The 21,259-nt window shown below is 38.7% G+C and overlaps 1 protein-coding gene across 6 annotated transcripts in view; it reads left to right on the top strand.

Moving 5' to 3' along the window:
• PABIR2 (PABIR family member 2) overlaps positions 1 to 21,259 on the top strand; it is a gene marked incomplete at its 5' end in the record, with an annotated part of 79,449 nt that overhangs the window by 7,597 nt on the left and 50,593 nt on the right. The window contains 4 exons of one of the 6 annotated variants that reach the window (XM_082865434.1): positions 109 to 194; positions 947 to 1,011; positions 3,681 to 3,777; positions 18,442 to 18,524. In XM_082865434.1, coding sequence (XP_082721560.1) covers positions 109 to 194; positions 947 to 1,011; positions 3,681 to 3,777; positions 18,442 to 18,524 — 331 coding nt within the window. Of the gene's footprint in view, positions 1 to 108; positions 195 to 946; positions 1,012 to 3,680; positions 3,778 to 12,413; positions 15,137 to 18,441; positions 18,525 to 21,259 lie in introns of those variants that run through there. The other 5 variants (XM_082865433.1, XM_082865436.1, XM_082865432.1 and 2 more) reach the window with 5 other exon arrangements.

The following is a 21,259-nucleotide window of genomic DNA, read 5'->3' as shown; positions in this document are numbered from 1 at the left end:
TATGAGAGACAGACAGGTAAGCAATTCTAAGGATGCTGTTGTTGTCATTTTGATAAGAACCTTTTGAAAACTGGAGCACTAGAAGTATTTTAATATGTTTTTCCCTAGCAGTGTTTTTCACCATCCTTACAAATGTTTGTGAGCAGCAGTGGGCTACCACCAAGTCCCGTTCCTAGTCCAAGACGCTTTTCCAGGTAAGTAAACCTGCTTTTTAAATGTGGTTGAAAGGCTGTTCATTAAATTTGTCTCTTTGGTGAACTTTTCCCCCAACATTTTATTATGGAAATTTTCAAACAGCAAAACTGAAAGAATTTCACAGTGAACATCCATATACCTACCACCTATCTATTCTACCATTAACATTTTACCATATTTATTTTTTTGAGACTTATGCCAGTTTATGTTCAGAGGGGACACACACACTTGAAAATATATTCTTTATAAGGATAAGGAAAAAAAATTTTTTAATTGTAGACCAGTCAAAATCCCAAACAACTTATTAATAAGGTTTATCTTTTTTTTTTTTAAACTATTGTGGATATTTTGTCTTAGAAAACGAGTTTTGTTTTTTTTTTTTTCTGTATGCGGCGTCTCACTGTTGTGGCCTCTCCCGTTGCGGAGCACAGGCTCCGGCCGCGCAGGCTCAGCGGCCATGGCTCACGGGCCCAGCCGCTCCGTGGCATGTGGGATCTTCCCGGACCGGGGCACGAACCCGTGTCCCCTGCATCGGCAGGCAGACTCTCAACCACTGCACCACCAGGGAAGCCCAGAAAACAAGTTTTTAGAATAGCTTAAAATGCCATGTTATTCCAGATTGTCATATGCCAGGTCAGATCACGTACTCAACCTACAACACAGACGTTGTCCATTTCTCCCTATGTATCCATCAATTTTATTGATTTGCCAAAAGTACTTTAATGTCATCCTGTTTGTTTATTCTTTAAAGCAGGAGAAGCCAGAGTCCAGTCAAGTGCATTAGGCCCAGTGTTCTTGGTCCTCTTAAAAGAAAAGGTATGTGTCATCCCCCTTCTGCTATTAAACATAGTCCAGCTTGAGTTACAAATTAGCATTTCTGTCTGAAATGAGTTCAAGGCATGACTCCTTTCTTCTAAAGAAATAGTGAAATATTCTTTCCAATGTATGCTTTACTGATTCTAAATTCTGGGAATTAGTTATTTGATACTGTCTATATTTTTTTATACTTCATAACTGAATCTTATTCAGATATTCATAATATCAATATATATTCCAGAAATTTTGCCTCTCAGTGATCTGAATATAAAAGAGATATAAGTTGATACATTGCAGAAATATGTGTTAATGTCATAGAAAATAAGTCCATACACATGCTGTATGCTCAAATATAAGTCACCACCAAATGATGCCTCCCATTTGAGTCTCTATAGGGTTTTTGATATGATAGGGTACTCTTTTTTGTGTGTGTGGTTTATAAGAAATACACTTTTTTTTAAATTAATGTTCTTATTGAAGTAGAGTTGATTTACAATGCTGTGCCAATCTCTGCTGTACAGCAAAGTGACTCAGTTATACACAGACAGACATTCTTTTTTTATATTCTTTTCCATTATGATTTATCCCAGGATAATGAATATAGTTCCCTGTGCTCTACAGTAGGACCTTGTTGTTTATCCATTCTATGTGTAATAGTTTGCATCTACTAACCCCAAACTCCCAAGGGGTGCTCTCTTAATTACCTTATTTTAAACCACAAAGCACTGAACGAAAGTGATCTCACTCAGTGCTAGTTTTAGATGTTTATAGAGGGCACCCAATGGAGTCTATTAAAAAAAAGGCAAAGAAATTTAACATGGGTTTAGTCATTATTCCTGGGGATATGACCACATGATTACAAGTGTTGGATGTCATTTTAAATGAGAGTTTTAATGATCATTTTAAAAAAGCAATTCAGTAAGTGGTTTTTTTTGTGCAGATCACCTCTGAAGCTAGTAAACAAATCAACTCTTCTAATGTTAGGTAAACAGATACTTGCAGCTTCGGCGAAGACTTTCCAGTGGTGTAGCATCATACACAGATTCAAAAAGTGCTATATTTCAGACAACTTAAAATTAAAGATGGTGTGCTGTGGGGAATAGATGCTGATACAGTGACAATATTTGTATTTAGTGAATAAATTTTATTTTATAAACTAATAGTCTTTTTCCTTAATGCTGCAAGGAATTATTTACAATCTGAAGAACCTTCTCAGGAGCTATTATGTGAAAATAAAACTTGGAAATTAAAGCTAGTATAGTTATTAGTATTAATTTTAAATATGTTGTAGGAAGTTGATGGAATGTAATATGGTTGTTCAGTTTCAAAGCTATTCCAAAATATACCAGCAGATGGAGGGATTCCTTGCTAAAAAGGGCTAAAGTCTTTTGCTAATGAGGTGTTGAAAGCCCGGCAGCAGCTTTGAAAAGCCGCATGTTAAAGCATGGAAAAAAGCAAATGAAAACATAACCTTTCTTGAATTGCAGTAATTTTCAGAATAACTCCAGAGGAAAGATAATATGAATTAATTAATAATATGGGGAAAAATGAATGTTGCATTTGTTCTTCCTTGATCTTTTTCCATCATAAGAATCTTGTAGAGGTTTAAGTTCATGGTTGCTCATTTCTTAATGGAGTGTAGATAGGCCCATGAATTAAATTGTCTTTAACGTTCAGTTTTAAAGCTCAGATAAAGAGCTTTGAAACCAAGGTATGTGCATGTTTTAAATCATAGCTTATTTGGAAAGGGGCTTTTCTGTCTAATTTAGGGTTGTTAGTCTGTGCACTCTCAGTGGCAAAATGTTAAGCATTATTTCTTCTGATGCAAAGTTTTTCCATTCCCAGTTCTGAGAAAATCTGTAGGATTGAAGTAGCCAGTACAACATCAATTTTGTGAATTAATTAATAATTGCTTTCAGTTACAGATGTGCTTTCAAACTTATATTTTCTAATCTTCATTTTCACTAAGTAGCCTAAAGCAACCTTTGATTTATATGCTCTTTATCAGACTGCATGCCTTTGAATCCGTTTGACTTCAACTCAGGAAATGTTCTGACATTAAAATATATAAAATCAAGAGTCTTTACTAATCATCTAGCATAAATTAGTATTCACCGTGAGCTTCAGCTCTTGGGGGATACTTTATTTATGCTGTAGTTATTAGCCTTGATTCATTTTGCCTAATGCAATCAGTGTTCTACTTTTCTATTAAAGAACCTGACTATATGGGCAGCAGACTACATACAATAAATGAGAAGGTATTTTTCGGGCTGCTGACTTTTTTTTTTGCGGTACATGGGCCTCTCACTGTTGTGGCCTCTCCCGTTGCGGAGCACAGGCTCTGGACGCGCAGGCTCAGCGGCCATGGCTCACGGGCCTAGCCGCTCCGCGGCATGTGGGATCTTCCCGGACCAGGGCACGAACCCGTGTCCCCTGCATCGGCAGGTGGACTCTCAACCACTGCGCCACCAGGGAAGCCCCGGCTGCTGACTTTTTAGTTGAGTTTATGTGGCAGTATATTTCTTCTACATTAAAGCACATGGGAAAATAGCTTTCAAGTAACAGTTTGAAGTATTCCGATCTTTGTTTAAACAAAGATCACCCCATTTTAGCAGCAAGCCTGTATCTGTAAAATTGCTTTATGGTAGCATCATCTCTTTCTGTTTTAGGTGAAATGGAGACCGAAAGCCAGCCCAAGAGGCTCTTCCAAGGCACTACCACTATGCTGTCTCCGGAGGCTGCACAATTGTCTGATCTCAGTTCATGGTAAAAAATGAAATAAAATCCAAAGGATACTAGGGAATGATGTATTTGAAAAGAACCGCAGCAAAAGTATATTGGGATCATTTAAAACATATTCAACTTTTTATCCATGCTCCCTAGAGGTGAAATCTCCATGGAGATGTAGACAGTGTGAGAAACCAGGTCGTTTGAAAGTCACCAGGACTTCCTTTGGAAGTGCGTGTATCTTTTTGGCACCTTCACCTTCATGCCTAGCTCCTGTTAGGTCAGCCTCTCAGTAGGTGCTAATAGTGTGGGAGAGTGTCAACAGCTGGATGGCATGAGAAGGAGCTTCTGGGTTGCCCTGGGTAATATGCCTTGATTGTAGCTGCTCTGCCTGCATTTTGTATTATATCCTTTTAACTTAGCAGAGAACACCAGCATTCTCTTAAGCATGGCATTTTCTAAATAGCACTATCTGTTGTTATAAAATCTTTTTGAAAATTTTGGGGTGTTTCGTCACAATAGTAACTAAGGTTTCGTTTAAATAGTAACACTTGCAGATTCCTGTGGTCTGTTCACATAACTTTTTTTTTAGTCTTTTAGTCTTACTCATCCGAGTTTAGATGTCTAACTTAAGGCCCTTTCATGTTTTTGTGCGAAAGTTAACTTCTTTTCCTGTACCCAAATTTGAGTACTTGGATGAGTTGAGTACTTGGATGCCAACATACTTATAGGAAGGAAGAGAAAGGGATAATAGCAGTGGCCAGGTGATATTTTGAAATCTTTCAGTACGTTTCAGTCAACTTACTGAGCACCCATGTTCTGGATGCAATTGTGTAGTGCCTTGCAGAACTTTTTGTTCCCTGAATTTTATGGCTAAGGTTCTTTTTTTTTTTTTTAAGAACCCCAGAGGGTGTTCACTTTAAAATAAAAAAGATGGTGCTCTCTAAATGGAAGAATCCTGTAAGCCACTTATAAGTTATACAGACTGACGATTCCTTCTTTCCAAATCACTTATTCATTGTTTTTCCAAGGTAACCTCTACTTCTAGTTGACCCAAGAAGTCACAGATTATTCTAGCTCATTAGACTCGTTGATCAGTACCATTCTAACCTTGGAACAGATGCCTTTTAGATGGTTCTGGCTATTTTCAGCCCCACAGTCTCTCTTCTCTTTCATCCCTGTCTGTCCTTGTTAGCTCAATGTGCTAAATTTGGTACAGAATGTCTTTCCAGGTATGTAGATGATTGCAAAGAGAAAACTTCTAAAGCCTGTCAAGAGGACTAGTGGGTGAAACTCTATACTGAGTGGAAACTGCATATCACTTTTATGGTAAAGTGTGTTTTAATATAGGCACATGACATTATAAATAGATTTCCTTACGCAGTTACTAACCAAGTAACCAAGTTCATGTTAAATGATATGAAAGCATTCGCCAAGCTAAAAACATACAGGGTGAGGTGATTTTTTTTTTAATATTGCTGTAGGCTGACTGTGCTTGACGCTATGAAACAGGTTCACACTAATAAGTAAGGAAGCACAGAGAATATATGGCATTTACCAAGGGCCCTCTCCCCTTGTTCAGACGTTTACTCCTCTGAGCAGCACAACCTAAGCTGTCTGTGATGGTAGCTGTTGTGAGGCTTCTATTTTTTTTTTTTTTTTTTGGCCGTGCCACATGGCTTGCAGAATCTCAGTTCCCTGACCAGGGGTTGAACCCAGGCCACGGCAGTGAAAGCCCAGAATTCTAACCACTAGGCCACCAGGGAACTCCCATGAGGCTTCTATTTCTATTGCCACCACCTCCATTCTCCGTAGACATGTGACTGGCTGTGGGAGCCCTGGGAGCACCAACACTGGGGATGAAGGGCACTTCTGATCTGTAAACACAGAAAGTGTCGCCTCACACTGGAGAGATTGGCTTTATTCGTGGCTGCCCATAGAGCGCTAACAAGCCAACATATGGCTCAAGTAATATATTAAGAAGAAACTTACTACTCAAAATTCACAAAACTCAGTATCAAAGATATTTAGGTGATTAAACTTTCAAGCGATGTTTTTAGTAAGTTTGGAGCATCTGGACTTCTGACGCTGTCAAAGCTGACAATCGCAATAAGACTCTTGGAACACCTTGTGTACTAAGATTGCTGACATTTATGTCTTACAATGAACAGAATTTAAATATGAGTTATTCATGATACGTAAAATTGGATTCTGCTTTTGCAGAAACTTTTTTTCCTATCTCTTAAAAGCAGCTTCATTGATCAGAGATCCATATTCTTAGAAATGGGGACAGAGACAGGAGCTACCTGTTGCCAAGGATAACAATCTACTCGATAACTAAGGAAACCATTTTTATACATTTTAGGGAGAGAAAAGGTGTCAGATCATCAGTAGGTATTATCTCATCATTTCAATCATTATAGTTTGTTCCCTGCCCCACTCCATAAAGAAGAGATGGGTTTTAAAACTTTAAAGTTTATATACTAGATAATGATCTTTAAAAGCTTGCATCTTTGAAGTATAAATTATCAATAAATGTGAAGTTTGAGTATTGACCCATATGGAGTTTGTGTCCGGTGTGCCAACTGCTATGCAAAGGAATAGTAGGCCTCCTTTTCATAAACCTATTTCTTTTTTTTTTTTTAGTGATTGAATCTTTTTTGTTTGTTTGTTTATTTCATTTATTTATTTTTGGCTTTGTTGGGTCTTCATTGCTGTGCGCTGGCTTTCTCCAGTTGTGGCAAGCGGGGGCTACTCTTCATTGTGGTGCGTGGGCTTCTCATCGCGGCAACCTCTCTCGTTGCGGAGCATGGGCTCTAGGCACGCGGGCTCTAGAGCGCAGGCCCAGTAGTTTTGGCGCACAGGCTTAGTTGCTGCACGGCTTGTGGGATCCTCCTGGACCAGGGCTTGAACCCGTGCCACCAGGGAAGCCCTATAAACCTATTTTTTACTAAGAATTCTTTTTCTTGCCAAGCAAATCTGGGGACCTTTGTTAACCACAAGGTAGGAATTACGTCATTCTGCATTTAGTCCTTATGAACATCAGGAGTTTGACCATAGCTCGGAAGTACACCTTTACATGGCGCTTTCATTCTTTTCTTCATGCTGGGAACTCTTGTTCTGCTCCTCATTCTTTTAGGAATAAGGCTATCTGTGGCATATAAAATAAAGGAGTTTTCAGGGCTGCTAGCCATGTAGTGAAGATTAAGTGATAGTCTGTTTCTCCTACAGAAAAGGAAAAAGTCTTCCGTGAAATTTCCTGCCCAGTGCCTTAGTGTTAACAGGACTGCTGACTTAACCTTTATGGTTTTATTTTAACATTTTACACTAGATTTATCTTAGTGATTTTTAACATTTTTTTTAATGTATGTGTCATGGCAAGAAAATTTTATCATGAATATGTTACATGTACAAAGAATAAGGTAATCATTATTTATTATGACAGAAATGTTCACATATACTTGAAGATGTTTGTGTGAGCAGCTTAGACTTCTGTGCTGATACTTTTTTTTCTGGTGATTAAAGAGTAGTATTTTTAATTAAAATTTTTTTCTTCCAGTTTTACTGAGTATAGTTGACATACAGCACTGTATAAGTTCAAGGTGTGCAGCATAATGATGTGACTCACGTACGTCATGAAATGACGGCCACAATAAGTTTAGTGAACGTCCATCATCTCATGTAGATACCAAATTAAAGAAATAGAAAAAGAATTGTTTCCTTGTGATGAGACCTCTTAGGATTTGACTTTCTTAATAACTTTCATTTATAACATATAGCCATGTTCATTATCTTGATCATGTTGTACGTTACATCCCTATGTGCTGATACTTTAAAACTCCTATCCCCAAAGTGACAGTGGAACTGATCATATTTAACTATGTGATTTTAAAAACCTAGAGGTTATACAGCAAGATAATGCTGGGTCTTCGTAAGGTAAGATAGTAGAGAGTAGAGAACAAACCCTATGGACCAGTTTAACCCACACCAAGGGGTAGGGGGATGCCCTGTAGTCTTACCTTATACTAAAATCTGTGCTGGGACTGATAGGGCTGCGGCTGATTTCTAGCGCATTTACCTGCCTGGCATTTATCTGATAGAACCCAATTTACTGACTGGACAAGGCACAAGAGTGGCTCCACCAGATGCGTGATAGCGTGAGTCACACTGGACAACCTAATTTTGTTGTTACTTTATCACTGAATGTTTTAATGATTCCCTTATACTTTCTCCCTTAGTTTTTTTAGACAGAGGGCACTACTTTAGCTGTCATAAGTATTTTTGGTGGTGTGGTTCAAATACTGCCTCAATTGGTATAGTCAGTGGCTGAAATGAATTAGTTTACTTTTGTTTCACGTACTCCTGTGTCCAATTTGAATTGTCTAGGTCCTTTGCTTTCCTGCTATTGTTTGGCTTTGGGCCACTAGTCTAAGGCTCATTAGCACCTCCATCAGAGCTTAAACTAGGAAAGAAAAAAAGAGAGAAACTTAAATTGGACCACGCTTTGTTGCTTTTAGAAGCCCTGGTAGAAGGTTTAATAGCAGACACAGTGAAAATCACTTTTGTACAGTGATCTCTCTGGAATTACAAAATCACGTTAAGTCTTGCTTGTGGGTATATTAACAGTGGGTAATTTGTGACCTGTAGTCACTGCTTCCAGGACCAAGTATAGTAGTGCCAGATTAATTAGAACAGAAACTAGATTTTAGTTTAGTGAAAATACCTGGTTAAAGGTTTACCAGGCTCTGAATTTAAATTGCACTGGAGACTAAATGCAAGTATGCTATTTTTCTGTCAATGAAACACAATTATATATGTTTACAGTTAATAATTGAGAAGAAATTCTTGAAAAAAATATATTCTTGAAAAAATACATGAAGTGAAATGTTCAGACTCATTTTTTTTTCTTGGTAACTTCCCCATTAGCTTATTTCTTTAAGGTAATCAACAGCATTAGACGACAGATTTCATGGCGAGTCACTTTCTATGTTTTTGAATGAATACAGGATTCACCTAAGCAAGCAGGTTTTATGGCAAATGGAATCTTTTAACCCAGGGCTCACCATAAGTCTGGTTGGAATAAGAAAGTATTTATATTCAGATTATCTGTTTGGTGGCCAAATTTTAATCTAAGCCTGTTTCTTCCTGCCAAGTAGCAGAGAGCGTGTCCTTCGGCTTCCCAGCCAATATGTGCTTTAGGAAAGTAAATTCATTTTAGTATTAGTCTAGGCAAAATGCTGCAGGAGGAAAATCACATATGTTCCAAAGGCAAATATAAAGGTCTTTTGATTTTCCAACGTCTTAGATAATCTGTGCAACTTTCTTTCAGTACTTTGAATAATTCATATTTTAGACCCATTTTGCCATTTGGTTGAAAAAATACCAGAGCCAGCTAAATTTTCCAAACTTCTTACTTATAAGTGGTATTATTAATGATGCATTTGACAGCAGAAAGTATAGAGTAGGAGGATTGGGAAATATACTGTTTCCATTTTTATTGGGTTGGCCAAAATGTTCCTTCGGTTTTTAAGTAAAACTAAAAGACACATTTTTCATTTTCACCAAGAACATTATTGAACAACATATTCACTGTTTTGTTCCACTACCTTCTGCCATTTTTCAGGCAACTTCATAATTTCATTTACCCAAAACTTTTTATCTTTTTGTGCAAAGCACTGTTCCAGGTGCCTTTTACATTCTTCCAGGAAATTGAAATTTTTTCCATTAAGAGAATTTTGTAAAGACAGAAATCAATGGAACTCCGAAGGTGCAATGTCTGGTGAATACGGCGGATGAATCAGAACTTCCCAGCCAAGCTGTAACAGTTTTTACCTGGTCGTCAAAGAAACATGCGGTCCTGCGTTATCCTGATGGAAGATGATGCGTTTTCTGTTGACTGATTCTGGATGCTTTTTGTCAAGTGCTGCTTTCAGTTGGTCTAATTGGGAGCGGTACTTGTTGGAATTAATCGTTTGGTTTTCCAGAAGGAGCTGATGATAGAGGACTCCCTTCCAATCCCACCATATGCACACCATCACGTTCTTTGGATGGAGACTGGCCTTTGAAGTGGTTGGTGGTGGTTCATTTCGCTCGCCCCACGATCTCTTCTGTTCCACATTATTGTACAGTACCCACTTTTCATTGCCCGACACAATTTGTTTTAAAAACAGAACATTTAAATAGAGAATCGCATGCAGAAATACTGGTTTTTTGGTGTTTTTTTTTTTTTTTTTTTGCTTAACTTACGTGGAACCCAAACATCAAAGTGATGAACGTAACCAAGCTGGTGCAAATGATTTTCAACGCTTGATTTGGATATTTTGAGTACGTCGGCTATCTCCCGCGTGGTATAACATTAATTGTTCTCAATTAATGTCTTGATTTGATCACTATCAACGTCAACTGGTCTACCCGACTGTGGAGCATCGGCCAGCGAGAAATCTCCAGCACAAAACTTTGCAAACCACTTTTGACACGTTTGATCAGTCACAGCACCTTCTCTATACGCTGCACAAATCTTTTTTTGTGTGTTTCAGTTGTGTTTTTAACCTTTCTTGACATAATAAAGCATAATATGCCGAAAATGTTGCTATTTTCTTCCATCTTCAATATTAAAATGGCTACACAAAAATTCACCAATTTTGATATTTTTTAAATGCACGCTGATACGACAGCTGTCACAACACAGTCTAACAAAATTGTTTCGAATGAAGTTAAAGATGACTAAGCGCTACTAGAGCCATCTTATGGGAAAAAACGAACGAACCTTTTGGCCAACCCGATATTTTTACTTTTCCAAAGCCTATTTGTATTCTGTTTCCATCTGAAAACAATCCACAGGCAAAAGAAAGAAATGACATTTTGAAGAAATATAAGAGTAGAGAAGCTGGGTTGGGGGAAGTTACATTTTATTAAGGGTGGTACAGAGCCCAGAAACTTCCAAATGTATCATAGGTTGCTTAACAGTGGAAATATATTAACTTGGAAATTCATAAAAACGATAATATTAAAGACATAATATTGAGTTTCAGGGCAGTTTAGACCAGGATGAGCTTTTGCAAAGGAGCTAGTGATCAAACTTAAACTAGAACCTATATTTGCTGATTCACAAGTCCTTCTCCAATTCTATGCTTTGTTTCCTTTTCAAAAATAAAAAAGTATGTCTGTGTAGATCCTAAAACTACCTGACTCCCTCGCCAGCTTTCTCTCATCATGTTCTCCTTGCTCCCTGTGCTATAGCCATACTAGCCTGGTTTTGGCTCCTAGAAATAACCTTGCTTCTTCCCCAGCTTTACCCAGTTAAGGCCTACTCATCTTTCAGACAACTGCTCAAATATCACTTTGGGGGAGCCTTGTTCCTCCGTATTCCTCCAAATTAGATCAGGTCACCCATGTTATATACTCTCAGAGTCCCTTATATCTTTACTTCTTTGATCACAAATTATAATTATATACTTATTAGCATGATTATATAACTGTCTGTCTCCTGTACTATACTGTAAATTAGATGAGGGCAGGGATCATGTCTGTCTTATATACCATTGTATTTCTAATAGCTGGCGTACATTCTGCGCTTGGCAGGTACTCAGTAAATATTAGAAGAAATGTAATGACTGAATGAGTGAATTCGGGCCAAATATACAGCACAGAGCTTACACGTTGTATTGATGGGTATCGTAGCCAGGAAGGCAGCCTCATGTCACATTGTGAAGGCTGGCAATTGTGAACGCTAAAGTCTGTAGCCAGATTCATGAGGCAGGCTGGCTTGATTGTTGGGAGCCCTGGGAGCCTGGGCTGGATGGGTCAGGTATCCCCAGGCTGGGTTCTAGACGCTCTTGATGACCAGATCAGGAGTCTTAGTGGAAGGACAGGAGCACAAGCCAGTTGTCAGGATTCAAGAAGCAAATGGGCTGTGAGGGTATTGGGTCTGTGGATATAGAGCATTCCTATTAGAAGCTTGACTGGAAGTTAACTGAAGGGATCAAAGAAACAAGTCTTTTAGAAATAGGAGGGAGACCTTTGAGTTTTGAAAGCAATAGGAAAGGAAATAGTCTAAGAAATTCATAAAATGAGAAGAACGTAAAAGGCAAATAATGGAGGAAATTAGAAAAAAATGTGTATTTGAGTCGAAGGGCTCTTGGGAGTGGGGAAGTGATAAAGTCTAGAGCAGTTGAAAGACTGTTCTGGAATGGAAGGACCATGAAGCAGTATACTTGCTAGAATACTTCCGACAGTCCAGGGTACCTCAACGAGTAACCACTCCTCTTACTCGAAGGCTGAAGGTAAGAAGAGAAGTATAAAAATAAAAACAATTTTTTAAAGAAGAGAAATATAAGGGTAGAAATCGCTTGAGCGGAAGGTAGGGGAACTCCCTCACGGAAACCATGACATGTCAAGAGGAACACTTACTGGTATGTTGGACCTTCTGGTGCCTCTAGGAGAGCACCCAAATGATACAGAACCTTGCGTGTCTTAACTTGGGATTTCTCTAACATTGTCCTCTCCCAGGTATCTGAATATAGTACATCCTCTAGTTTTGCTGTTGCTTTTATGCTTTTTATGATTTACCAATGCCGTACTGATCCGTGAGTTCTTGAAACCATGTCATTGCATGTTATGTTTGCCTTTACCCTGATAGATGCATCTGCTTATAATTCTTTTTGCTTTGTCCTCAGTTCAGATATTTTGGATGGCAGTAGTAGCCGCAGTGGCTTGTCCTCAGACTCACTGGCTAAAGGCAGCACAACCGCAGAGGCTCCAGTAGCATGCTCCAATTCATGCTCTCCGTTCATCTTGATGGATGATCTCTCACCCAAGTGACTTACCCATTTCTGATTCAGTGTTCTAACTGCTGTTTCCTGCAGAAAACATTCAGGGAGGAACACAGGGAACTTTGATCCATAATGAGGATTAAAGTGTTACTGATCTAAACCATTTTGATGCCGTTCTTTTTTGGCACTTCTCTAAAGTTTGATTTTATGAGTGTAGTAACCTTACTTAGGTCTCTTTTTGCTGATCTCATTTTGAGCTAGTAATGTAATCTCAAATACTCATTTTTGATTGCTTAGAGTACATATATATATATATATTTTTCTCAGTGCTTCAAAGAGCACGTATTTTAGAGTCTATACATTTAAGGAAAGCACTAATATGTATCTTCAACAATGGTTCTTTTTCCCAGCAGTGTCATGACAGCTAGAGTTGATCAGAAATTCTCTTGCTTGAGAGATTTTTGTTGTTGTTGTTCTCTGTTGACTACATAAGTCTCAAATCTCTTTATCTCACAATATTAGATGAGTTGCTTTTGATATAAATTTTTATTTTTCTGCATCAGCTTAAAGTACATTATTTTGTTTCCCTTTCCTGTTTGAGCCGCTTCCTTGCCATTTCTCACAAAGGGGAAAAAACATGTCGTTGCTTTCATTACTGTGCATATTGCTTCTTTGCTGTCGGAGTGTAGGATGCAAGGATTGATTTTAGTGCTGAGAATGTAAACGGACTTAACAGGATGCCGGGATTAGTCACCACAGCTTCTTATGACTAAGCTACCCCAGTTGATATTGTTCTCCTCAAACCTGTTGCCCTAAGGAATATATAAAATATTGTTAATGTTTCTAGGTGGTGTTATCAAGGAGAAGAAATTCCTGCCTTGACCAGATGTGTGGAGCATCTACAAATGAATGAATAATGTTATTTACACACAAACCACTGTGTAGAAAAGTGTACACGGAGCTTGACAGCTTGTCTTGGGTGGTGTAATGAGGCCTGAGGGGCCTTGGGGTTCAGTGTCATGCTGTAAAGATGTATATCATAAGGTAGGGTAGAAAACGGGCTTTATGTGTCTGATTGCCACATACCGTTTTGATTGCTGCTTCTTTCTGATTACTTTTTCGTCATTGGAGTTGTTTGTTTTGTTGTGTGGTGAGTGGTGTTGTCGACTGTATTTTGGTTATTGTGTTGCCCCCAGAATCAGAGTCCAGTTCTTATACGTGCTGCCTTATGGGAAGCGCAGTTTAATATCTATGAGGAAGCTTTTCGGAGCTGCCAAAGTCAATGTCATTGTGCATTCTGCTTTTAAGAAGCTGTTTGAGCTGTCAACAGTGTACATGATAGTAAGTCTGCGGTACCATAAGTTATTTAACATTTAAAAGAGGAAAATCCCGATAGAGCTATTTTAAAAACCTGAGTGTAATCTATTGCCGTGTTATTTATTATTTAAAACTGTGTGCAAAATGTCTGTTGTGATAGATCTCTTTTAATGTTCAGACATCGTGGTTGGATTGTCTGTATTTAACATGCAAATTTGCCTGCTAGGACCATAATATTCCATTTTTAAATGAATGTAAGAAATGAAAACTACTGCATTTGTGTCTTTTGAAGGCAAAGGTCGTTGAATTTTAAAGGAAGATGATGTGCTTTGAGGGTACCCACAGACTAGTAATACTGTAGGGCTTGAAGGGAAACCTATTCTCTCTGAATTATAAGGGAGCATCACTTAGCTTGCAGTAAGTAGTTCTGTTGTAGCATCAGCTGTGTTGTTTATTTTAAATTGTGATAACTGCCATAATGGCCATTAGTGGCTTTATTTCTCATATTGGCTTTTACCTGTGCAAAGTCCATAATCCTTCAAACCTAACATGAATGTATATACTATGAAGATTGTTCTCTAGTATGTCATTTTAAAGAAAAATTACATCAGTGGTATGCAGTGTATTTATTCTGTTTGTGAAAGAACCATGTTAAAAGTCTCTGCCTATATAATACTGAGAGATGGTTTTCTCCTGTAGGGTATTTATCCACCAGCTCTCTACTGTCTTCTTTGCCTTAAAGGGACACTTTTGGCCATCATTTTTTGGCTCTAATTTAGGACTCTTAAGACATAACCTTTAGAATGTAATGATATTTAAATTTATTTTTGAAATTCAGCGGTGGGGTAGAATTGGGACAGGAAAATGCAGTTGTTCCTCTATTATGAGAACTAGGAGGCAAGGTAACTGACTTTACTGTTTAAGCCAAGGTTCATTTTTATTGTTTAAAGTGACTAGAAAGTTAAGTTTGTGCAGGGGTTGTTTCGGATTACGTAAAAGATAGAGATGCTAACCTTCAGGTGAGCTTTGTTGACAGTACTCCTTTATTTTTATATAAAGTCTAATATTTGAAAAGTGATCATTATAAAGTAAAATTCTCTCTTCCTATTCTAATATGATATCCTGTTTCAGGCTTCTATTTGGAAACAAGTATAAGAGATGATATGATAAGAAAATTTACTAGATGCTCTTTTTGCTTGACTGACATATAATCACTGTGTTTCATGATAACTGCTTTTGGAATAATAATAAGTTTTGTGAACTGCTGACCTTGTGTATATCTTAGAATGCAACCTTAATAAAGTGTGTACACATGCATAAAATTCTGTAAAATTTTTAAGCCTATCCATATCCCAGTATTGCATTCTCTGTGTCTAATTGCAGTCAAGTTTTGAATAAAAGGATATGGGGAACACAAAAGAACTAATAGCTGTTTTGAAGTTTGGGTTGTTTCCCAAAACAAAGAGAAAGCTCTCCACATAATCTGTCAAATTTTCACGAGCATTTTGTAGAATTTGACAATTTACAAGGTTCTTGCCAAGGCTACACATATTTCTTACTTGTTTTGGATTTATTGTATCTTGTGGGTTTTTTTTACATATTCATAAGACTCTAAATTGTTTTTGGAGCAAGGTGGGGGGGTGGGTAGACAGGCAAAAAATAAAAGCCTTTCATGCATGACTCAGGCTTTAAACACTCACTCTTCAGTATTTAAAAAATACATGAACTATCTTATTTCACACTTAGAGAAAAGTTGCAAGAATAGCCCAAAGAACTCCCATATATTTTTCACCCAGGTTCCTCAGTTGTTGATATTTAACCACATTAGTTCACCATCCCTCCCACTCGCTTGTATGTATGTATGTGTCTGTGTATATTTGTATGTGTGTGTCACATTTTTTCTGAACCATCTGAGAATAAGATACAGACATGATACCCCATTACTCTTAAGTGCTTCAGTGTAAATTTCCTAAAGACAAGGACATTTCTACATGACCACATTGCAGCTATCAAAATCAGGAAATTAACCTTGATACAAAACTATCCCACCTAGTGTACAGACCCCGTTCATATTTTGCCTGTGGTGCCAATAAGGCTCTTTTAGCAAGAGGGAAAAAAGTTTCCTTCCGGCCCAGGATTCCATCCAGGATTATGTGTTACACTTACTCATTATGTGTCTTTAGTCTCCCTCAACCTGGAAATCCCCCAGTCTTTCCTTGTCTTTTGTGATCCTCATAGTTTTGAGAACTACTAGCCAGTTATTTTGAAAAATGTCCTTCAATTTAGATTTGACTGATATTTCCTCGTTACTAAATTCAGGTTATGCATTTTGGGCAGAAATACCACAGAAGTGGTGTTGTGTTCTCAACATCTCATTGCAAGAGGCACATGGTACCACTTCGTCCTATTACTGGTGACCCTTGATCCTTTGGTTAAGGAGGTGTCTGCTGTGTTTCTCCACTGCATAGTTAGCGTTTTCCCTCTGAAATGGGTAAAATATTTTGTGTGGAAGTACTTTGAGACTATAAATATCCTGGTTTTTCATCAAACTTTCCCCCAGTAATTTTAGTATCTTTTGCTCTTTCTTGCCTGCTAGTGTTATGATGACTACCCAATGGTGACTCTCTACTTCCCTTATTCCTTCTACACCTATTAATTGGCATTCTAGTGTAAAGAAGAACTTTCCCTTCTCCACCATTTATTTGATCCTTGTGGACTCCTATTTTAGTCAGTGGGTTTTTATTCATAACCATGACCTTTTTTTTTTGATATTCACATCTCAGATATGGACAGTGAGAGTCCCTCCAAGCTGGCTGCTGTGTCCTTTTGGCAAATCTATCATTTTTTGAGCAGTGTTTTACTTTCTGGCATAAGATGTCCCGGATTCATACTTTCCTTGCCCCAAGCCCTGCGATCAGCTGTTTCTCTAAGGAGCCTTGATTGCTTTTAATAGAGGATGGTATTTGGTACAATTACCAAAATATAGGCACTAGGTATAATCACTGCTACTTGAGCATTATGGTTTAAAGTCCCTCTCGGGACTTCCCTGGTGGCCTAGTGGTTAGGATTCTGGGCTTTCACTGCCATGGCCTGGGTTCAATCCCTGTTCGGGGAACAGATCTTGCAAGCTGTGTGGCACGGCCGAAAAAATAATAATATTAATAAATAAAGGCCCTCTCAACACAGAAAATACATGTAAATGTATATTTATATATACACACATATGTATATCTGATCATCTATTAAAGACCATGAGTATCTCTGATTCCAGTTCAACACTACTGAGTTCATTCCAGCATCCGTCCTATCCATATTTGTAACTATTCTCGGATAGTGACAAGCCTGTTTCCCTTTATCCTCAATACAATTGCTCATTTCTCCTGTATATAACCAATTTCTGACCCTGACACATCAATGCCCCCTCGGCCCCTCCAGCCCTGGCTGCCTCCATAGGAGGAAGGGAAAGGGAATAGTATTCTAAATACTCAAGTTTTAAATATCCCTTTCTCACACACACCCCAGCCATCCCCAAGCTTCTCTTCCTCCATGTTTACCTGTTCACAGCTCATGGATTTCTTATATTCATCAATTTAAAAGTATTTATTGAGCCCTGTGCTGGGAACTGTAAATGCAGATGCAGTCAGTACCTTCAAGGTGACCAGCCTAGTGAAATAAACAGAGGTACGCTGACCATTAGAAGCACCAATTCTAGTGTTTTGGGAGCACAAAGGGAGAGCACCCAGGCTGTGCTTCTGGAGTCCTTCCCAGAACACTGGGAAGCTGAAGCTGAATCGAAGAACAAACCTCGGGTGGAGGGAGAAGTGAGAGGGAAATCGGATACCGGAAGAAGAGACCAAGGCACTCTCACAGTCATACAAGTAATTTGCTAACATGAGAAATGGGGTTGGAGAGAGAAATAGAGGCACCTCTGGTCTTTCAGGATTTGGGAGTCTTTAGCTTATGTAGGTGGGAGCTATGGGTGTAGACGTAAGAAGGGAGATTTATGGAGAAGAGGGTTAAGGACAAAATCCTGACAAGCATCAACATGTAAGAGGCAGGTTGAAGGAGAGCTGGGGTGGCAAGAGGGATAGGAGAAAACCTTGGAGAAACCAGCTAACGCTGTCAGCAAAGCTAAGGAGGCAGCCGTGTCCAGGGTCACTTAAGATGAGGATGCAAAACTTCCCATTGGATCCGATCATTAGGAAGTCCCCTAGAGACTTTCATGAGCGTACTTTTGGTGAGGTGGAAGGAACAAAAGTCAGATTGCAATGGCTTGAATAAACAGGGGTTTAGGAAATAGAGACAGTACAGTCTGTGCCCAAATCTTCTAACTTCGTCTTTCCCTTCTTTCCCTATCCGTGCTCAATTACGATACGAAATTGTTCCCATGTTCTCCCCTGTATCCTCAGTGCTGTATCTACAACATAGTAGTCACTCAATAAAATTTTGTTGAACAATAACCCTCCTCCTCCCACTCTAACCCACAGAGGGAGCTGAAAGATAATCACTCCAACCTGTAGAGGGAGCTGAAAGAAAGTCACGGGGGAGGGTTAACCTATAGAAGGAGCTGGAAGAAACTCCCAGAGCAGTGTTAACCACGCACTCTGACCTCTAGGAGGAGCACCAAGCTTCTTGCGTTCCAGGCATTCCTGAGGGAAACTTGCATGAGGAATCTTCATCAAGGAGTACTCCGTCTAGGTAATAGTTATTCATATGTACCTAATATGTACCTTCTGTTTGTGGCATGTGATACCAATTTTCCATTTATGAAAGTGATGGGAAGTGTTCTGTTAAAATAAACTTAGAAAATAATATTTTTAAAGATGTATTTTAAAGATAAATGTAACAAAGAAAAAGTGAGTTCACTAAAAGAAACATCTTCAGTAAACAGGAGTCTGAGTAATAGCTAGCTAGGTATAGCCAAAATCTTCAAAGTAAAATATAAATCAGAACTTTGATCCAGGAGTGGATTGGATTGGGTCACAATGATGTGTGGAATTGTTGGTATGAAGAGGTTAAAAGCTGTTGAATCTGTGTGAAATGCTCTTTGGGGTGCCTCTTTGGAGCCTCTTTCTGGGATTCTGATTCTGCTAGCTCTTCTGCTATAAAGTGTGGTAAGAGAAGTCTGGCATCTCTCCTTTAGCTTCTGAGGAGAAGACACTCCCTCTCACCTTGCAGATCAAAGGGGAACTTGGTTGGGGCTCAGGGAGAAGAGGCCTAAAAAGCACTTGAGGCCTGATTTCCTAGGTCCTGGTTTGCTTGGAACTGAAGGATTTTCTGGGGACTTTCAGTGCTAACACAAGGAAAATCCTGGGCAAACTGGGACCAATCAGTCACCCTAAATGGTTTCTTGCCTTCCCTAGGTGTGGTTTTCCTTCGGTTTGTTTCCTTAACCATCTCTTCTGACTAAAGTAGTGGTGAGAGCTCCAAAGCTAAGGTCAGAATGTAGCCCTCAGAGAAAGAAGCTTGTCGTCTGGGTCACTGAGGCCTGCCCGGTTTGGGCAAAAGGAAGTTTTAGTCTAATCCCTTCGGTGACTACACTGAAGTCTGAGGTGAAAGACGGAGCTAGTTAAGTGTTTCTTTGTCTGAATCTATTCTTCAGACATTTATCTCCCTCCAGGACCTGTGGGATTGGATTGGGAGGATGGGGGACTGGCTGTTGTAGGTAGTGGTCAAGAATTTTAGGATTTAAAACCCTGATGTTGTATATTTCTTCCTCTAAGACAAAACTAACATTTCATAGCAGTGTTTAAAATTATTTTCTTTTTTAAAAGTGTTTTTCTTCATTATTTTTCTTCATTTTAAAATTATAAATTGTGAAGGGAAAAATTCATTATAAAGTTTAAACCTTATAGAAGTATGCAAAGTAAATAAATGCCTCCCCCCGTAGCCTTTTCATCCATAGTTTGATTTGTATGCCTAATTACCTTTTTCTCTATATATGTGAACATATTTATAACAGACACACATGCATATTTTCACACTTTTTATTGAAGTATAACATACATACAAAGAAGTGTACAGCTTGATGAATTATTACAAACTGGATGGTCTGTGGAATGTTCTGTGTGATCTGGATGATGGTTACATGGGTTTATTCAGCTGTGGTCATTCACAGGGGGCGAACGGCTAGAAGTGGGCATTAGGGGGCGCCTCAAGTGTTCTGGAGTGTTCTGTGTGACCTGGGTGATGGTTACATGGGTTTACTCAGTTTGTAGTAACTTACAGGGTGGGAAAGGCTGGATGCAGGCATTAGGGAATGCGTCCGGATTTCTGGAATATTCTATGTCAGCCTGGGTGATGATTTATGGGTTCATTTTTAGCAATTGTATAGTATTCCCATGTATGAACATTCCATAATTTATTTAACTAATCCTTAACTGATGGTCATTTAGGTTCCTTATACTTTATTAGTATATACAAGTAATATCTTTGTTTCTGTAAGTATTTCTGCAGGAGAGAATCTTAGAAGTGATAAATAGTTGAGTCAAAGGGTATGTGCATTTTATTTTATTATGCTCCTTTTGAAAAGGTAATACAAGTTCAGCATAAAAATTCAAAGAATAAAAAGGGCATAGAGGGAAAAGTCAGTCTTCCTTCTACCCTGGATTCCCAGTCCCATAAGGTCCTTCCTCAGAAGCAACCAGTGTTATCAGCTTCTGGTGGGTTCTTCTGGAGATAGTCTATGTATTGCATATGTATTTGCATATTTTATCGGCATTTCTTTTGTTTAACATCTTTATTGGAGTATAATTGCTTTACAATGGTGTGTTAGTTTCTGCTTTATAACAAAGTAAATCAGCTATACGTATACATATGTCCCCATATCCCCTCCTTCTTGCGTCTCCCTCCCACCCTCCCTGTCCCACCCCTCTAGGTGGTCACAAAGCACCGAGCTGCTCTCCCTGTGCTATGCGGCTGCTTCCCACTAGCTATTTATTTTACATTTGGTAGTGTATATATGTCCATGCCTCTCTCTCACTTCATCCCAGCTTACCCTTCCCACTCCCCGCGTCCTCAGGTCCATTCTCTACATCTGTGTCTTTATGCCTGTCCTGCCCCTAGGTTCTTCAGAACCATTTTATTTTTTTAGATTCCATATATATGTGTGTTAGCATACGGTATTTCTGTTTCTCTTTCTGACTTACTTCACTCTGTATGACAGACTCTAGGTCCATCCACCTCACTACAAATAACTCAATTTTGTTTCTTTTTATGGCTGAGTAATATTCCATTGTATTTTCTTTATCCATTCATCTGTCGATGGACACTTAGGTTGCTTCCATGTCCTGGCTATTGTAAATAGAGTTGCAATGAACATTGTGGTACATGACTCTTTTTGAATTATGGTTTTCTCAGGGTATATGCCCAGTAGTGGGATTGCTGGGTCATATGGTAGTTCTATTTTTAACTTTTAAGGAACCTCCATACTG

Source organism: Leucopleurus acutus, assembly GCF_964270905.1.
Source record: "Leucopleurus acutus genome assembly, chromosome: X".
Classification (NCBI taxonomy): Eukaryota; Metazoa; Chordata; class Mammalia; order Artiodactyla; family Delphinidae; genus Leucopleurus; species Leucopleurus acutus.
This window is presented reverse-complemented; position numbering and strand designations above follow the sequence as displayed.